This window comes from Lactuca virosa, chromosome 6 (genome assembly GCF_052849685.1).
Source record: "Lactuca virosa cultivar CGN04683 chromosome 6, Lactuca_virosa_CGN04683_v6, whole genome shotgun sequence".
Taxonomy (NCBI): Eukaryota; Viridiplantae; Streptophyta; class Magnoliopsida; order Asterales; family Asteraceae; genus Lactuca; species Lactuca virosa.
In genome coordinates this window covers 7,231,206-7,248,208 of record NC_136431.1, presented here as the reverse complement: position 1 = coordinate 7,248,208, position 17,003 = coordinate 7,231,206, and the positions used below count along the sequence as shown (strand labels likewise).

General features: G+C 33.0%; 2 protein-coding genes across 2 annotated transcripts; both read left to right on the top strand.

Annotated features, from left to right (window-relative positions):
* The first annotated feature begins 4,643 nt into the window (after nt 1-4,643).
* On the top strand, nt 4,644-9,870 carry APT3 (adenine phosphoribosyl transferase 3). Its single transcript, XM_079056466.1, has 6 exons — nt 4,644-4,816; nt 4,960-5,070; nt 8,484-8,576; nt 8,662-8,811; nt 8,929-8,987; nt 9,588-9,870. The coding sequence occupies exons 1-6, from the start codon at nt 4,729-4,731 to the stop codon at nt 9,666-9,668; spliced, it is 582 nt and encodes a 193-aa protein (XP_078912592.1). The 5' UTR covers nt 4,644-4,728; the 3' UTR covers nt 9,669-9,870.
* A 3,865-nt stretch (nt 9,871-13,735) lies between these two features.
* Nucleotides 13,736-14,671, top strand: LPPBETA (Phosphatidic acid phosphatase (PAP2) family protein). The gene has a single exon (XM_079054296.1). The coding sequence runs from the start codon at nt 13,799-13,801 to the stop codon at nt 14,474-14,476; it is 678 nt and encodes a 225-aa protein (XP_078910422.1). The 5' UTR covers nt 13,736-13,798; the 3' UTR covers nt 14,477-14,671.
* Nucleotides 14,672-17,003: the final 2,332 nt, after the last annotated feature.

Here is a 17,003-nt window from a genome sequence, read left to right as displayed (position 1 = left end):
CACCATCTTCCTTTACCTCTTCTTTTGCCAGACCTTGAGGATATGTTGCTCTTGATGGGCCTTGAAGACCCCTCAAATTTCCTCTTCTTGCCAACTTCAACCTTGTTGGCGGTCCTGTCATTGATCATTTCTTCAATAGACTTAGCAACCCTAATAGTTGCCTCAAGAACAGATGCCTGACGTACTGGCACAGTAAGTTCATCCTTACTTTGTTGAAGTAAATGTTTTGTTTCTTCCATCTGTTGATCCAACATCGTACGCACCATTGCCTGCACCCCAACCATCGTGATTGGCTCAGGCTGTGGATTATCGTTTCCGAATCCACTTTGAGTACTCGCCATTTCGATCTATACACCAATCGTAGGTGAATTTAGATATTTATTTTAGATAGGCGTTAAATCTTCGTTATTACTCTGAAACGTTTACATGTTAGTTCTAATCTCGTAATCATACGCTTAGAATCCTACACACATAAGGTTTCCAGATCCGGTCGGCAACAGACCATAGATCCGAACAAATAATAGCATCATTATAGCTATAACACAAAACATTTAGCACATAAAAGCATTTTAGGCATCCTTCCTAAAATAAACTAGTGCTCGTGTCAATTTAGGTGTACTACCTAAAATATAATACACACACTCAACTCACAATCATCGCTTAGCATTCTAAGTTTAAGTCTAGAAATCCTACAAATTTCGTAGTTCGCTTAAACTAATGCTCTGATACCAACTGTGACATCTCCTAATTTCTCGGCCATAAAAGACCGATTTAATTTATGCTTTTTAAAATAAAATTAGAGAATCTTTTTAAAAGATGTTGCGGAATTGGTCCCCAAAACAACATATGATAAAAGTTTATCAAAACCTTTCTATAAGAAATATATAATTTCCTTTTATATTAAAACCTCGAGATGTCATGTTCCGATACAGATCAAAAGCATAAACAAGACATGATAAGCCTTACAACAGTTATTAATAACTACTGGCCTATAATCCATAAATCACTCATCATCATCATCATCCGACTATGCTCGGGGTCCACTACCTGTAATCATAAAAAGTTGAGTGGGTCAGGCTTGGAAGTCTGGTGAGCATATAGGGTTTTCAACCCACAATAAATAAATTTATTTTACTTAAACATCAATCAATCAACCAAATTACCCCAACCCCATTATCTTATTTATTTCTTAAGGTTTTACCCTAAGAATCAACTATCACTCCTTCCTAAGGATTCATCCTAAGGAATAGACACAAGGTCACACCATCACTAGGGTTTATACAACACGAGCTAAATTCATAGCTCTTATTTATTGACAGTATTATTGACAGTATTCACCCATGTCATACATGTCAATGGGTTTTTAGAGTACTCCAAATGAACATATAGTTCATTACACCTACAGGTTGCGGGCCTGCTAGTGTTCCACAGACCATCTAGAATAGTCCATGGTTGTCATCCCTACTCTGCTGAATGACGGGGGCCAACATTTTGGGTAAGTGATTCTCTCAAATTTCACCACTCACCCTCAACTCATGATCAATATTACTGATCATCTCCTTTATCCAACTCACCTTTCATCACACACCCATTATTTCATCTACCCATGTTTTACCCAACATTTTTGTAGATAAAAATATATATACAGTTTAAATTATTTAAAAACATGTATAAATCACACCTTCAACATCCAACTCAAATAAACAAACAATAAATATTCACACAACACGTATTTTATGTAAAATACTTCATATCTATGTGTAAGGTGAAAGTAACTACACACTCACCTGATTTAATGAAAATCGGGCAGCAATTCGTTTCCTAAAACGATCGTTTCTAATAAAACCGGGAGTTTTATTGAGAAACCGGGCTCTGCGAAGGGTCGGGCTTCGAAACCGAAAAGATAAATTTTCCGGGCTTCTCGGGCACTTCGTGGCGTATTCCGGGTGTTAGAATTGATACCGGGGCTTTGGGGGATGCTAAGATGAAGAAAATATGAAGAAATGGGCTAAATATGGCAAAATTCCAAATCTAACCGGGAAGGCTCGCATACCCCTTGTATTTATAGGGGTCCGAAGTCGGCTTGGTGGTGGGGTCCGCAGGTGGCTGCACGTGCGAAGGCCTCGGTGGCAGCTGCTGATTGGACCGAGGTCTAGTGGTCCATCTGCGAGGCTCGGAGGCTAAGGCGGTGCGAGGCTCGGTCCAACTGCGAGCTTCGGATTGGGCCTCCCTTCGGTCGAATCAGAATCCGACACGCAACTACTGTTCATGCGAGGGAAGGCGACACGTGGCTTCGCATGACTCACCAATTTCGGACACATGGCACTCTTTCAGCGAAGATGACGTGGCAAAAACGTGACTGCGAATTTTCTCGATTTTCGTGCCAAAACTTCTAAAATCCATAACTTTCGCATACGAGCTCCGTTTTTGACGTTCTTTATATGCACGCGTAGGCAAAATTATGCTCTACAACTTTCGTTTAGACTTCGTCGGCTAATTTTGTCTTTAATTTTTATATTATTATTTTTAACAGACCGGGACAGGAAATCCGTTAAAAATTCATAACTTCTTCATCCGATGTCCGTTTTCGTCAGACTTTTTACCGTTGTGCTACTAATGATGAGACCTTCGATTCTCGTTTAGGTCGTGTCGGGTAAAAATCACTCGATCTAAAATTCGAGTTTTTAGCTGTCTACTGCTAAGCTGAAACTTCGAAAAATCATAACTTCCTCATACGAAGTCAGATTTGGGCGTTCTTTTTATCGAACTTCTCGGTTTAACGAATACTATGAGTTTCGTTTAGATTACTAAGGCTAAAAAGTAGTTTATCAAAAACTCACTTTTTACGACATTCGGCACCGTGCCGGTTTGTCGCGAAAGTTCAACAGGTCATAACTTCTTCGTTATAACTCGGATTTCGGCATTCTTTATATATCTGTAATCCTTGTCACGCCCACTACAAGTTTCTTAATAGATATCGGCTTTATCTAAAATTTAATTTTTGACGCTCATTTTTATTCTTAATTAATTAAGCCCTAATAATTAAGCATAAAACACATAATTCACATAATATTCACATAATTCATTTTCATTTCTTCTAAATGAGTTACAAAGGTTAACCTAGACCATTATTTCAATATTAATGCCTAGCCTAGAAACACGGGCGTTACAAGCGAGGATCGCGGGAAGGCGCCGACATGATCCGTACACACTCATGGAGTTTATGTTTTGAGATTCTGGGATATGTTTTTGTTATGATAATATTGGATACCTTATGTTTGACATCATCTTACGAATAAAAGTATGTTTTAAAAATGAAAAATTATTTTGGAAATTTACGTTGTTACATATGGTATGTGGTATGATGGGGGAACTCACTAAGCTTCGTGCTTACAGTTTTCAGTTTTGTTTCAGGTACCTCTTCAGCGAAGGGGAAGGAGCTGACATGGTAGCAGCGCATCGCACACATATGATTTCCGCATTTTGAGATCCATGAGATTGTACTATGACATTATTACTATTTTGATGATATGGTTGAGACATATGACTATGGTTTTATGAATTGATATGATTCGATGATGTTTTTCAGTAAACAATTTTATAAATTATTTCATTAAAAACAAAATTTTTGGTCGTGAAAATTGGGATGTTACAAACACGAACACGAACACCATTACCAATAATCTAGACATGAAAAGCTTTGAAGTTGAAGAGGAAGAAGAGATAAAGGTTTGTAGGTTTTGTACCTTCGATTATGAAACCAAACTTTGATTTGTTTAGGCTCAATGTTAGAGAGAATAAGGCATTCACAAATGAGTTGTTGACGACGGATGGAACTAGGTTTTCGTTCGCAAAATCACCAAAAAAACAAAGAACAACTGATCAAATCAAACCCACACTAACAACAACGACATATTCCGTTGTGATAAATAAAAAGAATGTTCCTTATTTCCGATTCCTGATTCTTCAGCGACTTAATGATAATAATTTAATACCCTTTTGTCGATATCAAATTAAACACACTCTAAGCTTTTGATTCTTCTGATGCTTGATTGCATTCAAACCAACCAATCAAAACCAACATAACACAGAATAATTTGAATCGATTTTACCTCCTGCAATCATCCCTCACCTTTGAAACATCTTGACTTGTTTAACTTGAAGCAAAACAACATGTTAAATGCTAACCTAATTTTTGAGATGATTTTTTTTTTAGAGAGAGAGAGAGATGTGGTATTTTATTTTATCTTTTTTATTTAATTGTTACAAATAAAAGAAAAATGGAAAAGACAAAATTATTTGAAATATTTTCAAAAGGTTTTGGACAAAAACTACAATAAAATTCTTATTTTGGATCATTGGTGTAACTCAATTTTTTTTGAACCAAAGTCCCAATTTTTGACAAATGAGAGGGACCAAATTTACAAATTGTCTTGAGAAATAGATTAAAGGAGGTGAAAAGCTAATTTTAAAACTACAAGGACTATATTCGCCAATTGATCAAAGTTTTCATCTTTCTCGAGATGTTGATTTAAAATTTCAATCAAGTCCCTTCTTCTTGTGCAGTGTGCCCACCCACCCCCTTTAAACAGTAAAGTTGAAAAAGCTTTCCCCTTCTATCCTTCTCGCATATTCCTATAAATACAGTTGTTTCCCTCTCATTTTCCCCACTCTAATATTCCCTCAAATCCGCCATTAATTCTCTTCAACTGCTCCATCACAGTAAGAATGTCCGCAGGCGAAAACGGAGGCTCCGACGGACGTATCAATGGAATCAAATCCGCACTTCGCGTCATCCCTAACTTTCCGAAACCAGGTACACTCGTCTCTCACTGGTTTCTGTGTGGATTCTCTCTCTCTCTCTCGTTGTGTTTGTGACTTGTGAGAGCATACATAATCTCACAGACTCACACATTCATGAATCGTGAAGGAATTTTTTTTTGTTTATATGATTTACAGGTATAATGTTTCAAGACATCACTACATTGTTGCTTGATCCGAAGGCATTCAAAGACACGATTGATTTGTTCGTTGAGCATTACAAACATGAAAACATTTCTGTAATTGCAGGTAATTATTTATTTATTTTTAGAATTTTGTCCACTTCCGTTGTGAAATCGAGTAAATTCATCGTGCTTAACCTTTTCGCCGTTTATTTATTTCGAGGTAGGGTCAAATGCTGCACTTTACACACAAAAATAAAAACAAACAAAAAACCCTAGGGTAACATTATAACAGGCTCTGTTGTGTGGCAATATGCATTGTGATCTTACTCTGCCATGGATTTTGATGTGCACTGTTTACTGTTTTTGTTTTTGTTATCTTCAAAACCTATATCGTACTATTTGCACTAGATATAAGTGGAAAATAGCTTGCCTAGACGTGACGTGATGGAAGGTCAATCCCTAACACCAATGAAAACAAGTTTGATTCAGAACAAAATATACTGTAAAATTTGTTTTTTGGTAAGTTTGTGGATACCTTTATTTATGCCTTTAAGCTACAACACAAAATCTTCAAGTGGCATTATATGAAACTTTTTTTTTTCTTTTGTTTTGGAGTGAAATGACATGAGCATTCAATATTTATATTTCAGTGGTTGATAGGTAGTGGGAAATTGAGGGGAGGGAGTTTTGTCATTGATTACTTGCTATGAATGTGTATGAGCGGCTAAGAGTGGTCTTTGTTTGTTAAGCATGTGAATCTCTCTCTTTCAAGATCCAAATTTTGGGTGGGATAATATAATGGTGGTTCTTGTTGTTGAGGGGGAAGGCAAGTGGGGTCCATAGGGGTGTGATGATGGATTATTTGAATATGGGGACAGATCCTTTTTAATTTTGTTGGATTTCATTTCATCAGATTGTGGATTTTTTTAAAGATTTTCCATTGTTTGGATGAGATGCTTTCAATTTTGAGCCTCAATTCCTTTTCACTTTTCTAAATGTGTGTGCATATATATAGTATATACTATATACTGATTTTATCCTCATCTCTTCACCCCCACACGCTTACACTCTCTTTATGGATCATGATTGTATGTATCTTGGTGTCATATTCTGTTGATCAATTATTGTTGGGTAGATCATTATAAAAGGTGGATTGGCTAGTGTAATCAATTGGGCTTTGTTTGGTTTTCTTAAAAAAAAAAAAAACTAAAATTTTATCATTTTTGAAACTATGTTTAGTTGCTCAGTGTGTGCACTTCTGCCATCTCTTGTCTAGTAGCATGAAAATTTAGGAGCTTTATTTTTTGTGGGTCAAGGAATATATAATTATTTGTTTACTTTGATCTGAATTTAAACCAATCATTGGTGTTCAAAGGTTTCTACTTTTTTATAGTTAGATTTCTCATTTTCTCCTCAAATTGCATAGCATGGGCTTTTTTTTGTTAGGATTTCTGACAATACTCATAATTTTATCAACCAAATTCTAGATGCTTTTATTCAATGGATAATAAGGCCTATTCATAGTTTGAGAATTACAAGGAAACCTAAAGTTAAAAAAAAAAGTAATCCTTCCTAATAATTAACAAGGAACCTAAGCTAAAGGAGTAAAGGGAAAGAACCTTTTAGAGAAAAGAAAGTCAATCAAAAGGATATGCCTAAAAGTAAATTAAAAAAAATGGATAAAGATTCTCAATAAAAGAGATAAGGATTGTCTTATTTTTGATTTGTTTGATAAGAAGGTAAATAATGTATGAAAAGCACAAACATATAAAAAAAAAATCTATACTACTCAATTAATCATGTCCTCAATATGATATTTGTTAAGTTGGATATTAAGCTCAATTTTGTTGAAGTAAAGCTTTTAGTCTTTTTATTTTTTTAACTTGTGGGGATTAATTAAACATGTCTTTATGCTAGTGAGACTATCAAAGTATGCATGATAAAACCAAAGTATGCATATAAACTTTTGGCACATTAGTTTTTTTTTTTTTTTTTTTGACAAACCTTAAGGCTTACAAATTCTTCTTGTAAATTCCAATGAAAATCCTAACTAAATAAAAACAATTTAAAAAAATTGGATTTTGGGTGCAAACAAAAGTATATGTATAACTGTACAACCATGTTAGGTTAGGTACCATCACTTGTTAACTTGTTGTCTCTTTTAACTTTTGCCATATAATGACATTTTTGTATTCTTTTTAACTTTAAGGAATGGGCCATGTTGCATCTTTTATTAAATTGTCCCATGTAGTAATAAGTAATAACAACCCATCCCTCAAGCTAAACTCATGTACATCAAACATCTCAAAATTTTTCAAACCATATTGGCGAAATTTCATAAAAATCACAATAGTTTAGTTTTCTTAGTTTAACCACTGAAATATATTTTTTAACTAGTAGAGTTTGTTTTAAAAAAAACAGTGGAAGTGTTCCTTGATAATGAATTATAAAAAAAAATCTTTGGAAGAATATTTTTATGGCTAAAGTTGTTTTTTTTATAAAACAATTTAAGGTTTAGTTATAAAAAAAGTCGGGTGCATAAACACGAACAAATAACAAATTTCAAACAATAGTGGTTTTTATAGAATTCGAAGAGTTATGGAGTGGATTTAAAAAAAAAAAAAATCAAAATCTCATTGGTTAAATCAGAAAAATAATTTTTGTGGTTGTTAAAATGGAAAAAAAAAATGGTAACTACAGTTTTTCTAAGTTATATTTAAGCCAAACTACAAAAAAAAAACCCATTAAATTTTGGGTAATTTTGCAGTTTAACCACTAATATTTTTTTTTTCTGAAAAGTTTCATACAAATTTTCTATATAAATTTCACTGGTAATTTTCCAAATTAACCATTTTGAGTATCTTGTCAAAATGGTTAATTTGGAAAGGAATTTGAAACTTTTATGGAAAAATAAAATATTAGCGTTTAAACAAAAAAAAATAGTTAAATACCCAGAATATAATAGTTTTTGTGTAATGTTCCCTAATATTTTATCAAAAAAAAACACCCTGTCTTTAATGTGAGTGGGCTTCTAGATACCTGCCACTAAATTAACCATTCATTTTTTATTGTTACATATGATTAATATGGGTGAGTCTTAAATACTTAAAAATAAAAAGATAAAAAAAAATAAAAGTTCAATTTCTTTAGTATTTACATTTGTTTGTTTCTAACTACTTTACAGTTACTCATAATTATAATTATTATCTTTACCGCTTTACATCACCTTTGTATTCTTAATTAATTTCAATTTACTTCAGTATTAAAAAAAAAAAAAAAGACCATTTCCTCCTTGGACCAACTTCAGCCCTTCTCATTGACGCCGGTCATTTTTTTTTTCAAAATGACCGTTTTGCCCTTGAACCAAACCCGATAAAATTATGTCACACATATTAAATTTATAAACAGATTGTCTTTTCATCGCATAATAATTTTTATAAAAGTAGTTACACTTCATTTTTTGTCACAATAAAATTGTTTTTTTTTGGCATCTTTTAGTGATAAAATTTTTTAAAAAAAATGGTTGATTAATTTCAGGAATTGAGGCAAGGGGTTTTATATTTGGTCCACCAATTGCACTTGCAATAGGAGCAAAGTTTGTTCCATTAAGGAAGCCAAAAAAGTTACCAGGTACATTAATAATATTCCTCCCTTTATTCTATTTTTACATAAATTCAAAAATTAATTTTATTTTTTTGTTTTATAAATAATACAGGTGAAGTGATATCAGAAAAATATATATTAGAATACGGATCAGATTGCCTTGAAATGCATGTTGGAGCAGTTAAATCTGGAGACAGAGCTCTTGTTGTTGATGATTTAATTGCTACTGGTGGTACCATTTGTGCTGCAATCAACTTACTCGGTAATTAATTAATTAATTTATTTATATGTGATAATAATTATTAGTATTTAATATATAAATATAAAATAAATAATACTTATGAACATGTTTGATTTTTTTTTTCTTTTAATATCACAGAGCGTGCTGAAGCTGAAGTGGTGGGGTGTGCTTGTGTAATTGAAGTACCAGACTTGAAGGTACTACACATGACTTCAAGACTTTATAAATCTAAATTGGATTATTTGAAATATATATAAAATAACTACATTTTAGGTCTTTGAGTGTAGCTGGTTTTTTCAATTTTGGCCCAAAAGTTTTTCTATTGTAATTTTGGTCCTTATTTCAGGTTTTTAGTAATTGTTTTGGTCCCTATTCCAAGTAAAATTATTATTAAGTTTGGGATCAAAATTGAAAAAAAATCAACTATTGGTCATTTTACTTGGAACTTGGACCAAAAGTGTTCAAGAATCTCAAATAAGGACCAAAATTGTAATAAATTTTTTCCAGAACCAAAATTGCAAAAATCAGCAATACCAAAGGACCAAAAATAGTCACTTTATTTGCAACGTGGACCAAAAACGTTACAAGAGAAATTTGTGGGACCAAAATTGCAAAAATCAACTATATTCGGGGACCAAACGTAGTCATTTCGTTTAGAATATGGACCAAAAATGTCACAAGAACATCAATAAAGACCAAAATTGCAAAAATAAGCTATAACTAAAATTGCAAAACTTAACTAAACTGAGGGACGAAAAGTGTAATTTACTGAAATAAATATGAATAAATTGTTGTAGGGTCGGGAGCGATTGAGATCGCATGGGAAGGAATTGTACGTACTTGTTGAGTCGCAGTTTGAGCCAACTAAACAATCATAACTTTCCTGTACTATGGAAAAAAAAAAAAAAAAAAAAAGTGTACATTAGAGGGGTCTTTCTTTGGGCCATAACTCTCTTTTTCGTCCCAATCAAGTGGTAAATTTTGGTGCTAAAACTCGATTTCTGACTTGATTCTTTTTATGTGGGTGGATGAGTGGATTCATATACACTATTGGTTAATGCATCTTTTCTTTGCAATCAATTACGATTTTTAATCTACTTATCTCTGCGTGTGTTGTTTGGTTGTTGTAACATATATGTGGTTAATCTTCAAAAGAAGTCCTTATTGAGAGATGAACACTCCAATATATACAGACATACAATACAATAAAAGACTGTATTACACTGATATGTGTGATACACTAATAATTCTTGAATGTATGAAGTTTAATGATATTTACAGATTTTGTTAGGTTGTCGGTTGTCTGTTTGCTTTAACTTTATAAAGTCCTTATAAAGGAATGTACCATACCTTGAGACATGCATGTTTGCTTTAACTTTATCTCTTTCATTAGGATATTGAAATCATTAATAATAATCTTCATATCCTTCAAGGGTCAAATTTGTAATTAGCTTAGACATACTAAAAAAGATTGTGATAGAAAACCAACTACCCATATTCTAATTAAAGAACTATATAAAAAAAAATCTAAAATAGATGTCATGAGATTTGCTAACGAGACAAATCTTGTAGACTTATAGAAGATCAGTTTTTTAAATTGACATTTAATCACTAAGTGTCATCATTAAATCTAATACAAATTATGGGGCTAACAATCCCTCAAATTTTTATGTTGACAAAACTATAACTAATAACCAACAAATAATGCATGTCTCATTTGAGATTTTTTGTACTTTTGCATTTCTAGCTTTTTGTATTTCTGAATATTTTCATTTAGGCAAGAAAACATTTCAAGTTACATCAAGATGACAAGTTATTCTACATTATTTTGGTATATGTATACGTATACTATATATATATATATATATATATATATATATATATATATATATATATATATATATATATAGTATTAAACTCTTGGATTGTGACATAGTGAGATTCAAAAGACGAGTTGAAAGACTCAATTTTCTTGAATAAGGACATGAACTGATGATTCAACAGATTGTTTGGCTAAGAGTATTCAAATATGATAGACAAGGCTTCAAATTGCTCACACATAAATTCAAAGGAGGATTGAAGGTTAGGTCCGATCATACACTTTTTTGAAGACATAGTGTATTTATTAACAAAAATGAGAACAAACATGTTATTTCGATAATTTCGCCAGATTAAAATTGCCAAATCAAAAGGTAATATCAAAATTCAGAATTATAAGTTTAACTTAAAACATTGTAATTTGTTCAGAAAATATATAAAAAAATAAAGCCTTTCATGGAAAAAGTAACCAGAAATATAAACATGCTCACAAATACATAGACCGATGGACAGTATAATAGAGAAGTGGGCCGGTGAAGCGCAGTTGGGCCCTAAACTTAGTGGCCTAAAGTTCAAGACATCATTGACCCATAATTTTAAAGCCCAAAGTAGCGCCAAAATCCATTTTCTCTAATAACCATATCCCATAGTTTGTCTAGAAAATGAAGAAGTTGATGTATATGTTTCCATCTTTTTACCATTATGCTGGTTATATATATATATATATATATATATATATATATATATATATATATATATATATATATAAGGAATCTAAAATATAAAACTACGTGGATCTATAACGGGGTTCAACCACGTCAGTTTAATTAGAAAAAAAAAACAGTTTCAACATGTATAAAAACTGATGGTGAGAGGACCGAATCCAAGGTCATTCCTTTTATTTACTAAAACCAACATAAATTTGGAGTAAGCCGGTCAAAAACTAGACCTAAACAAATTCATGGTGTTAAAATATGAAAGATGCAACAGTTATTTATAATGAATCCTCCACACCACTTTCTTTTTGGAAAAGGATGTTGGTTTCTTCTTGCTACCAAATATGATGTCTTCTATTGCCTATAGCGCGCACACACCCAAATATATAATAACTAAGGAATCATTAGCCCTTGTTTATATAAATTGTAAATAAATTTTAAAAATTAGGTGGCTCCTAAGATCCACCTAAGTTCTACTTGACTCGCTACTATATAATAACTAAGGAATCATTAGACCTTGTTTATATAATTTATAATCATCTTTTCTATATTAATGTAAAAGCATCTCCACAAAAATAACCTAGAAAATCGTATTTTAAAAAGGAACTATGACGTTTATGTCATCCTTTCATCGTCACATGAAAATCATGACCATCCAACTAAAGGCATTGAGATATTAATGGAGCACATAACTTATCTTCAAAGATGCTGACCCATAGCAAGATCGCAGTGTCACATCGTCACTACATAAAGTCCTTTGTGTCTTTCAAAGATGTTGACCCATAGCAAGATCGAGATTACTAAGATACATATGGAACCTCAATTGGTTGTAAGAACATATGATCTTTTCCTTGTATTGTAATGAAATCTTTTTTTTTTTTTTGTAAATTATAGTTTTGGTCCCTATGGTTTACGTGGATTCACACTTTTGGTCCAACCATGGAAAAATGGACAAGACGTATCCCTATAGTTTCCCAATCTTGAAGTTTTGGTCCTTAATCCATATAAATAGACTATATTGCTCTTTCTAATCTTTTTTTCTATTTTCTTTTACTCACTTATAAATTTTTATATCATAAAAAATAAAAAATATACACCAACCACCCACCTCCCCTCACCCTCTACCCCAACCTCACTGTCTCTCTCCCCTTCTTCTTCCCTCCTCGTTCTTCTTTCACCCCGTTCAAGAGTGTTGCTCTATCGCACATTTATTCTTCATATTTATTTCTTCATTCTTCTTCCTAATTGACATAAAATCATAGTATTGGTAGATGTTTGAAATTGGTCGTAGTGGAGCATATGAGTGTTTGGTTGCTATAGGAAGCAGCGAAGTCACCAAGATGGGGTAGGGGTGGGGGGGGGGGGGGGAACCACGATGAAGAGTAGGATGACAACGATGGAGAACATGTCTGATACAATATCGAGGATATGATACTTTCTGAGTTTGTATGAGGTGAGTTTGAGTTGATGATCCATTTGTCATCATTGGTATGTTACTAGGGTTAGAAATAGAAATTGGCGGGAGATGACATGTCTACAGGTCGTCAGAGGGAGAGAGGATGAGACACTAAAAAGGGAGACATAGGATCTATGAAATCATAAGCCGATGAATCAAAGGGAGCAGGAGGATATGTGATATCTACAGGTGACGAATCAAATGACAAAGGAACGAATAAATCACTAGCCATGATCACTGCCATTGGATCTCCTTTAGCCCAGATGGAGTAGACGAACTGGAATAAATGTGCTCCGATTTTCTCATGGAGGTGTCAATCGATGATGGTAAGAGATGAAGCAGCGGTGAAGACTAAAGCTCTGAGGATGTTTCCGGTGGTGAATGAGAGAGATGAACATGATCGGTTGTGGTGGGGGTAGGGAGGGAGTGAGGGTGGGGTTGAGGTTGGGCGGGTGGTGTATATTTTTTATTTTTATTTTTGTTATCAAAATTTATAATTGAGTAAAGAAATTAGGAAATGCAATATTGTCTATTTATATGGATCAAGGACCAAAACAGGAAGATTCGGAAACCACAAGCACGCGTCTTATCTATTTTTCAAAGGTTGAACAAAAAATGTGAATCCATGTAATCCACAAGGACCTAAACTGTAATTTACTTTTTTTTTTTTTTTGAAACAGTATGTTAATATGTAGTATTTAGTTTTATAGCTTGATTTCTGTATCTTGACATTATAAATATGTATTTGAAAGCTTGATCATATGTTTAATTACAAGTTAAGTTTGATAAACCTGGCGATTTTATGAATTCTTAATTGTATGAACAAGTTTAAATTTTTTATTATGTTTTTGAAAAAGTATTTGGATTGACGTAGAGATTAATGGGCTTAAAAAAATCTCATGGGCCTACAAATTTAAAGCCCAATGTAGTTTATGCTAAAATGTAAAATCCAATTTCCGCCGGCAACCGCAACTGACACAACAACTGTTGTCTAGACGGTCGATCGGAATAATCCGCCATGGAGAAACCATCGCGGCCGCCACCACCACCGTCAACATCGCTCCTCCGCCACCTAATCAACTTTGATACAGCTGTTTCCCTCACTCTCTACAACCTCACTCAACCCATCCTGCCTCGTCCCTTCCTCAAACTTCTTGAAATCTCCGGCGACGGCCGTCTCTTCTTCCCTATCCTCCTTTCCCTCCTTCTCTCTCCTCTCCGATCCGCTTCTCCGCTACTCCTGACCTTACTTGTTAACCTTCTCATCGGATCTCTGCTCGATCTTATTCTTATCGGTCTCATCAAACATCTCGTTCGCCGCCCCCGCCCCGTCTATAACAAACACATGTTCCTCACCTTTGCCGTTGACCACTGGTCCTTCCCCAGCGGCCATGCTTCTAGAGTTTGCTTCACCGCTTCCTTGTTTTATCTTTCCTCTGATTTAATCCCAAGTATTTTCCTTCAATTGAAGTCTGGCATGTTAGGATTGGATGAATTTGAGAGTGTTAAGCGTTTAAATGTGTTGGTAATAGCTTGGGCAACTGCTACGTCGGTTTCTAGGGTTTTGCTTGGACGGCATTTCGTGTTTGATGTTGCTGCGGGAGCTGGATTGGGTGTTCTTAATGCGTCATTCGTCTTTCACTTCCTGAATTGTGAGTTTTTTAGCTCGATCCTTTCCAGGAAATTGTCGTGGTAAATCTAATTTCTGTTCTGTTTTTTATGGTGTACAATTCATATGAGAATTCATTGGAATCGTATTTGCTACATTTTCATCACAAAATTGTAGAGATCTCATTGTTGTATAGTATTCGTAGGTAGTAGTAATTTGAATTGGTTGAGTGATTTGTTGAATCTTTCATGATGATAACAACATCTTCAGGTTCTGTTGATCTTTCTATCTCTTATACTGATGATAAACTTACAAATTCACCAGCTCAATGTGTATGTTTGGAAACTGCATTCTTAGAAAAACTCTTCCTCAGATTAAACTAAACCATCTCCATTCTTTCAAAGATTTGCTTATTGCATTCAGGAATTGATGCAGTAGATGGTGTATGATCTTTAATGAGGAATCAAAGTGGAATCTTACACATCAGTAATAATGAAATTATCTATCAGTAAATACTTTAAGCAGCTATTGATCAATTTTCAACTCAATCTAGACATATTTCTATAATAAACCATTATACCAATAACCAACTGCAGACAAGTACTTGAATATATTTCAATTATAAATTAGCAATCATTTGCAGTATGGGTTCTCAAGGCCTATCATTGTAGTCTACTTAGTGGATGCCATTCTGCATTATTTGATCTTCCCATGATGTTGATATGAATGCACCATGTAGAATTGTTAGCCTTTTGAGCTGTAAATGATTGAGTTATAGAATATGGCCCAATTACATGTTGATGTGTCACACATTTTTTACTAAATTATTATTTTCTCTTTAGAAATTTATATGTAGACATTGATCATTGATGATTAGCAACTACCTTCAGATGCCAATAAACAGTTAACTATTTGACAATTGTAGCTATTTACTTTAAATATGCAGCTCTTGAGTTGAATTTCTGTACCCTTTTGGGAATTATAACTGTCTACTGAAATTTCACTTATCTTGCATAAAAATTTGCAACTACAATAAATATAAGATGTTTCTTTTAATAATGATTTTAGATATCACCCTTTTATCAATATAGGCTTTTTAATAGCATGTCTTTGGGTACTTTGTCTATAAAATTCTATGTAGTGAAAAAAGTAAATTTTATTATATGTAATTTCCACTTATAGGAGTTGATATGATGGCCTTTTCTTATCTTGTGCACATTTATTCTCTTTTTATTAATTTATTTTATGCAATAATGCTATTTTTATTTCAGTTATGCCACTCTATGCCATTAATGTTAGAAAGTTTCATAATTATCTAAATATAGACCTTAGCAATTTAGACCTCATTGAGAATCCTATTTGCTACAAATCTTAATTCATATTTTTTACCATTGTGCCCTACATAGGGTTCCCTTAACCTCTCTACCTATATTCACTGATTTTTTTTTATATTTAATTTCTGGCACATTTTTAACATGGTATAATAAGGGGTAAGGGCATTAATGACATTTCTAACTTTTTAAGTCTTATCAGTGAGAAGTTTTTTAAGGAAATGCAGTCTTTACTTGTGTTCTATAACTGAATTTTCTTCTTGTGGCTCTTAATGTGAAAAGGGTAATTTCGGAAATATGATGGAATTGGTGTCATTTGCATCCAAGAGATGGGTAGGGGTCTGTTTTAAAGTGGAGTACTGAATACTGATTTTGGTCAAACTTGGTCAGAATCTTGAAATGTGAATACATTCATTCATTAGTCAAATTTGATCAAATCTTGAAATGTGAATGAATCATTATGAGTTTCATTTCTTATACTTTATTGGGTTGCAGCAAAAGAGGACCACATCTGGAAATTTTGACCAAATATACATATACATATATATATATATATATATATATATATATATATATATAAAATTTAGAAGAAAATGAATCTACTTTTTCTGTGTGATTTTAATAACTCAATGTTGATTCATGATTGATGGTAGATATAACATGGGCAGAGGGATTCAGAGGTTAATTTAGACTGACAGTTTTGAAAGAGATGTGCAGGAAATTTATTTTAAAAAAAATGGAGAGATGAAGATGACAGATCAGCATTAGAAAATCTGTGGGCCCCACTTTGGTACAAATTAGATGCAGAGAAAAAGGTTAAAATTTAAAGCCCAGGTGCTTGTATATCTGCTTTATTTATTCTGTAAGGCTCTTTAATTTTATTTTATTTAATTCATTAATCATTACTTGAGGTATTTTTGGAAACATATAGCGGAAAAACAAAGCTTATTTTTGAGTTCTCTCATCAGACTTTCAGACTTTATTTTCCTGACCTATCACAAAAAAAGATATTTTTTTAATGTTTTTTTAACTTTATGAGAAAAATACCCAAATTTATTATGTGGTTTTCTACTAAAATCTGTTTTGGGAAAGTTGTAGTTTTTTTCTGGTATAGAAAAAAGACATGATTTAAACTCGAAAACATAAAAGTTTATTTATTTTTTTTAAATTAATTTTTTTTGTATTTATTTATTTTAAACATGTTTTTTTAAGCCGTCAAAAATCAATCCAACTTGCTAATCCTATCCAAAATGTTGAAATGAGTAAACGGGTAAACCCATTTA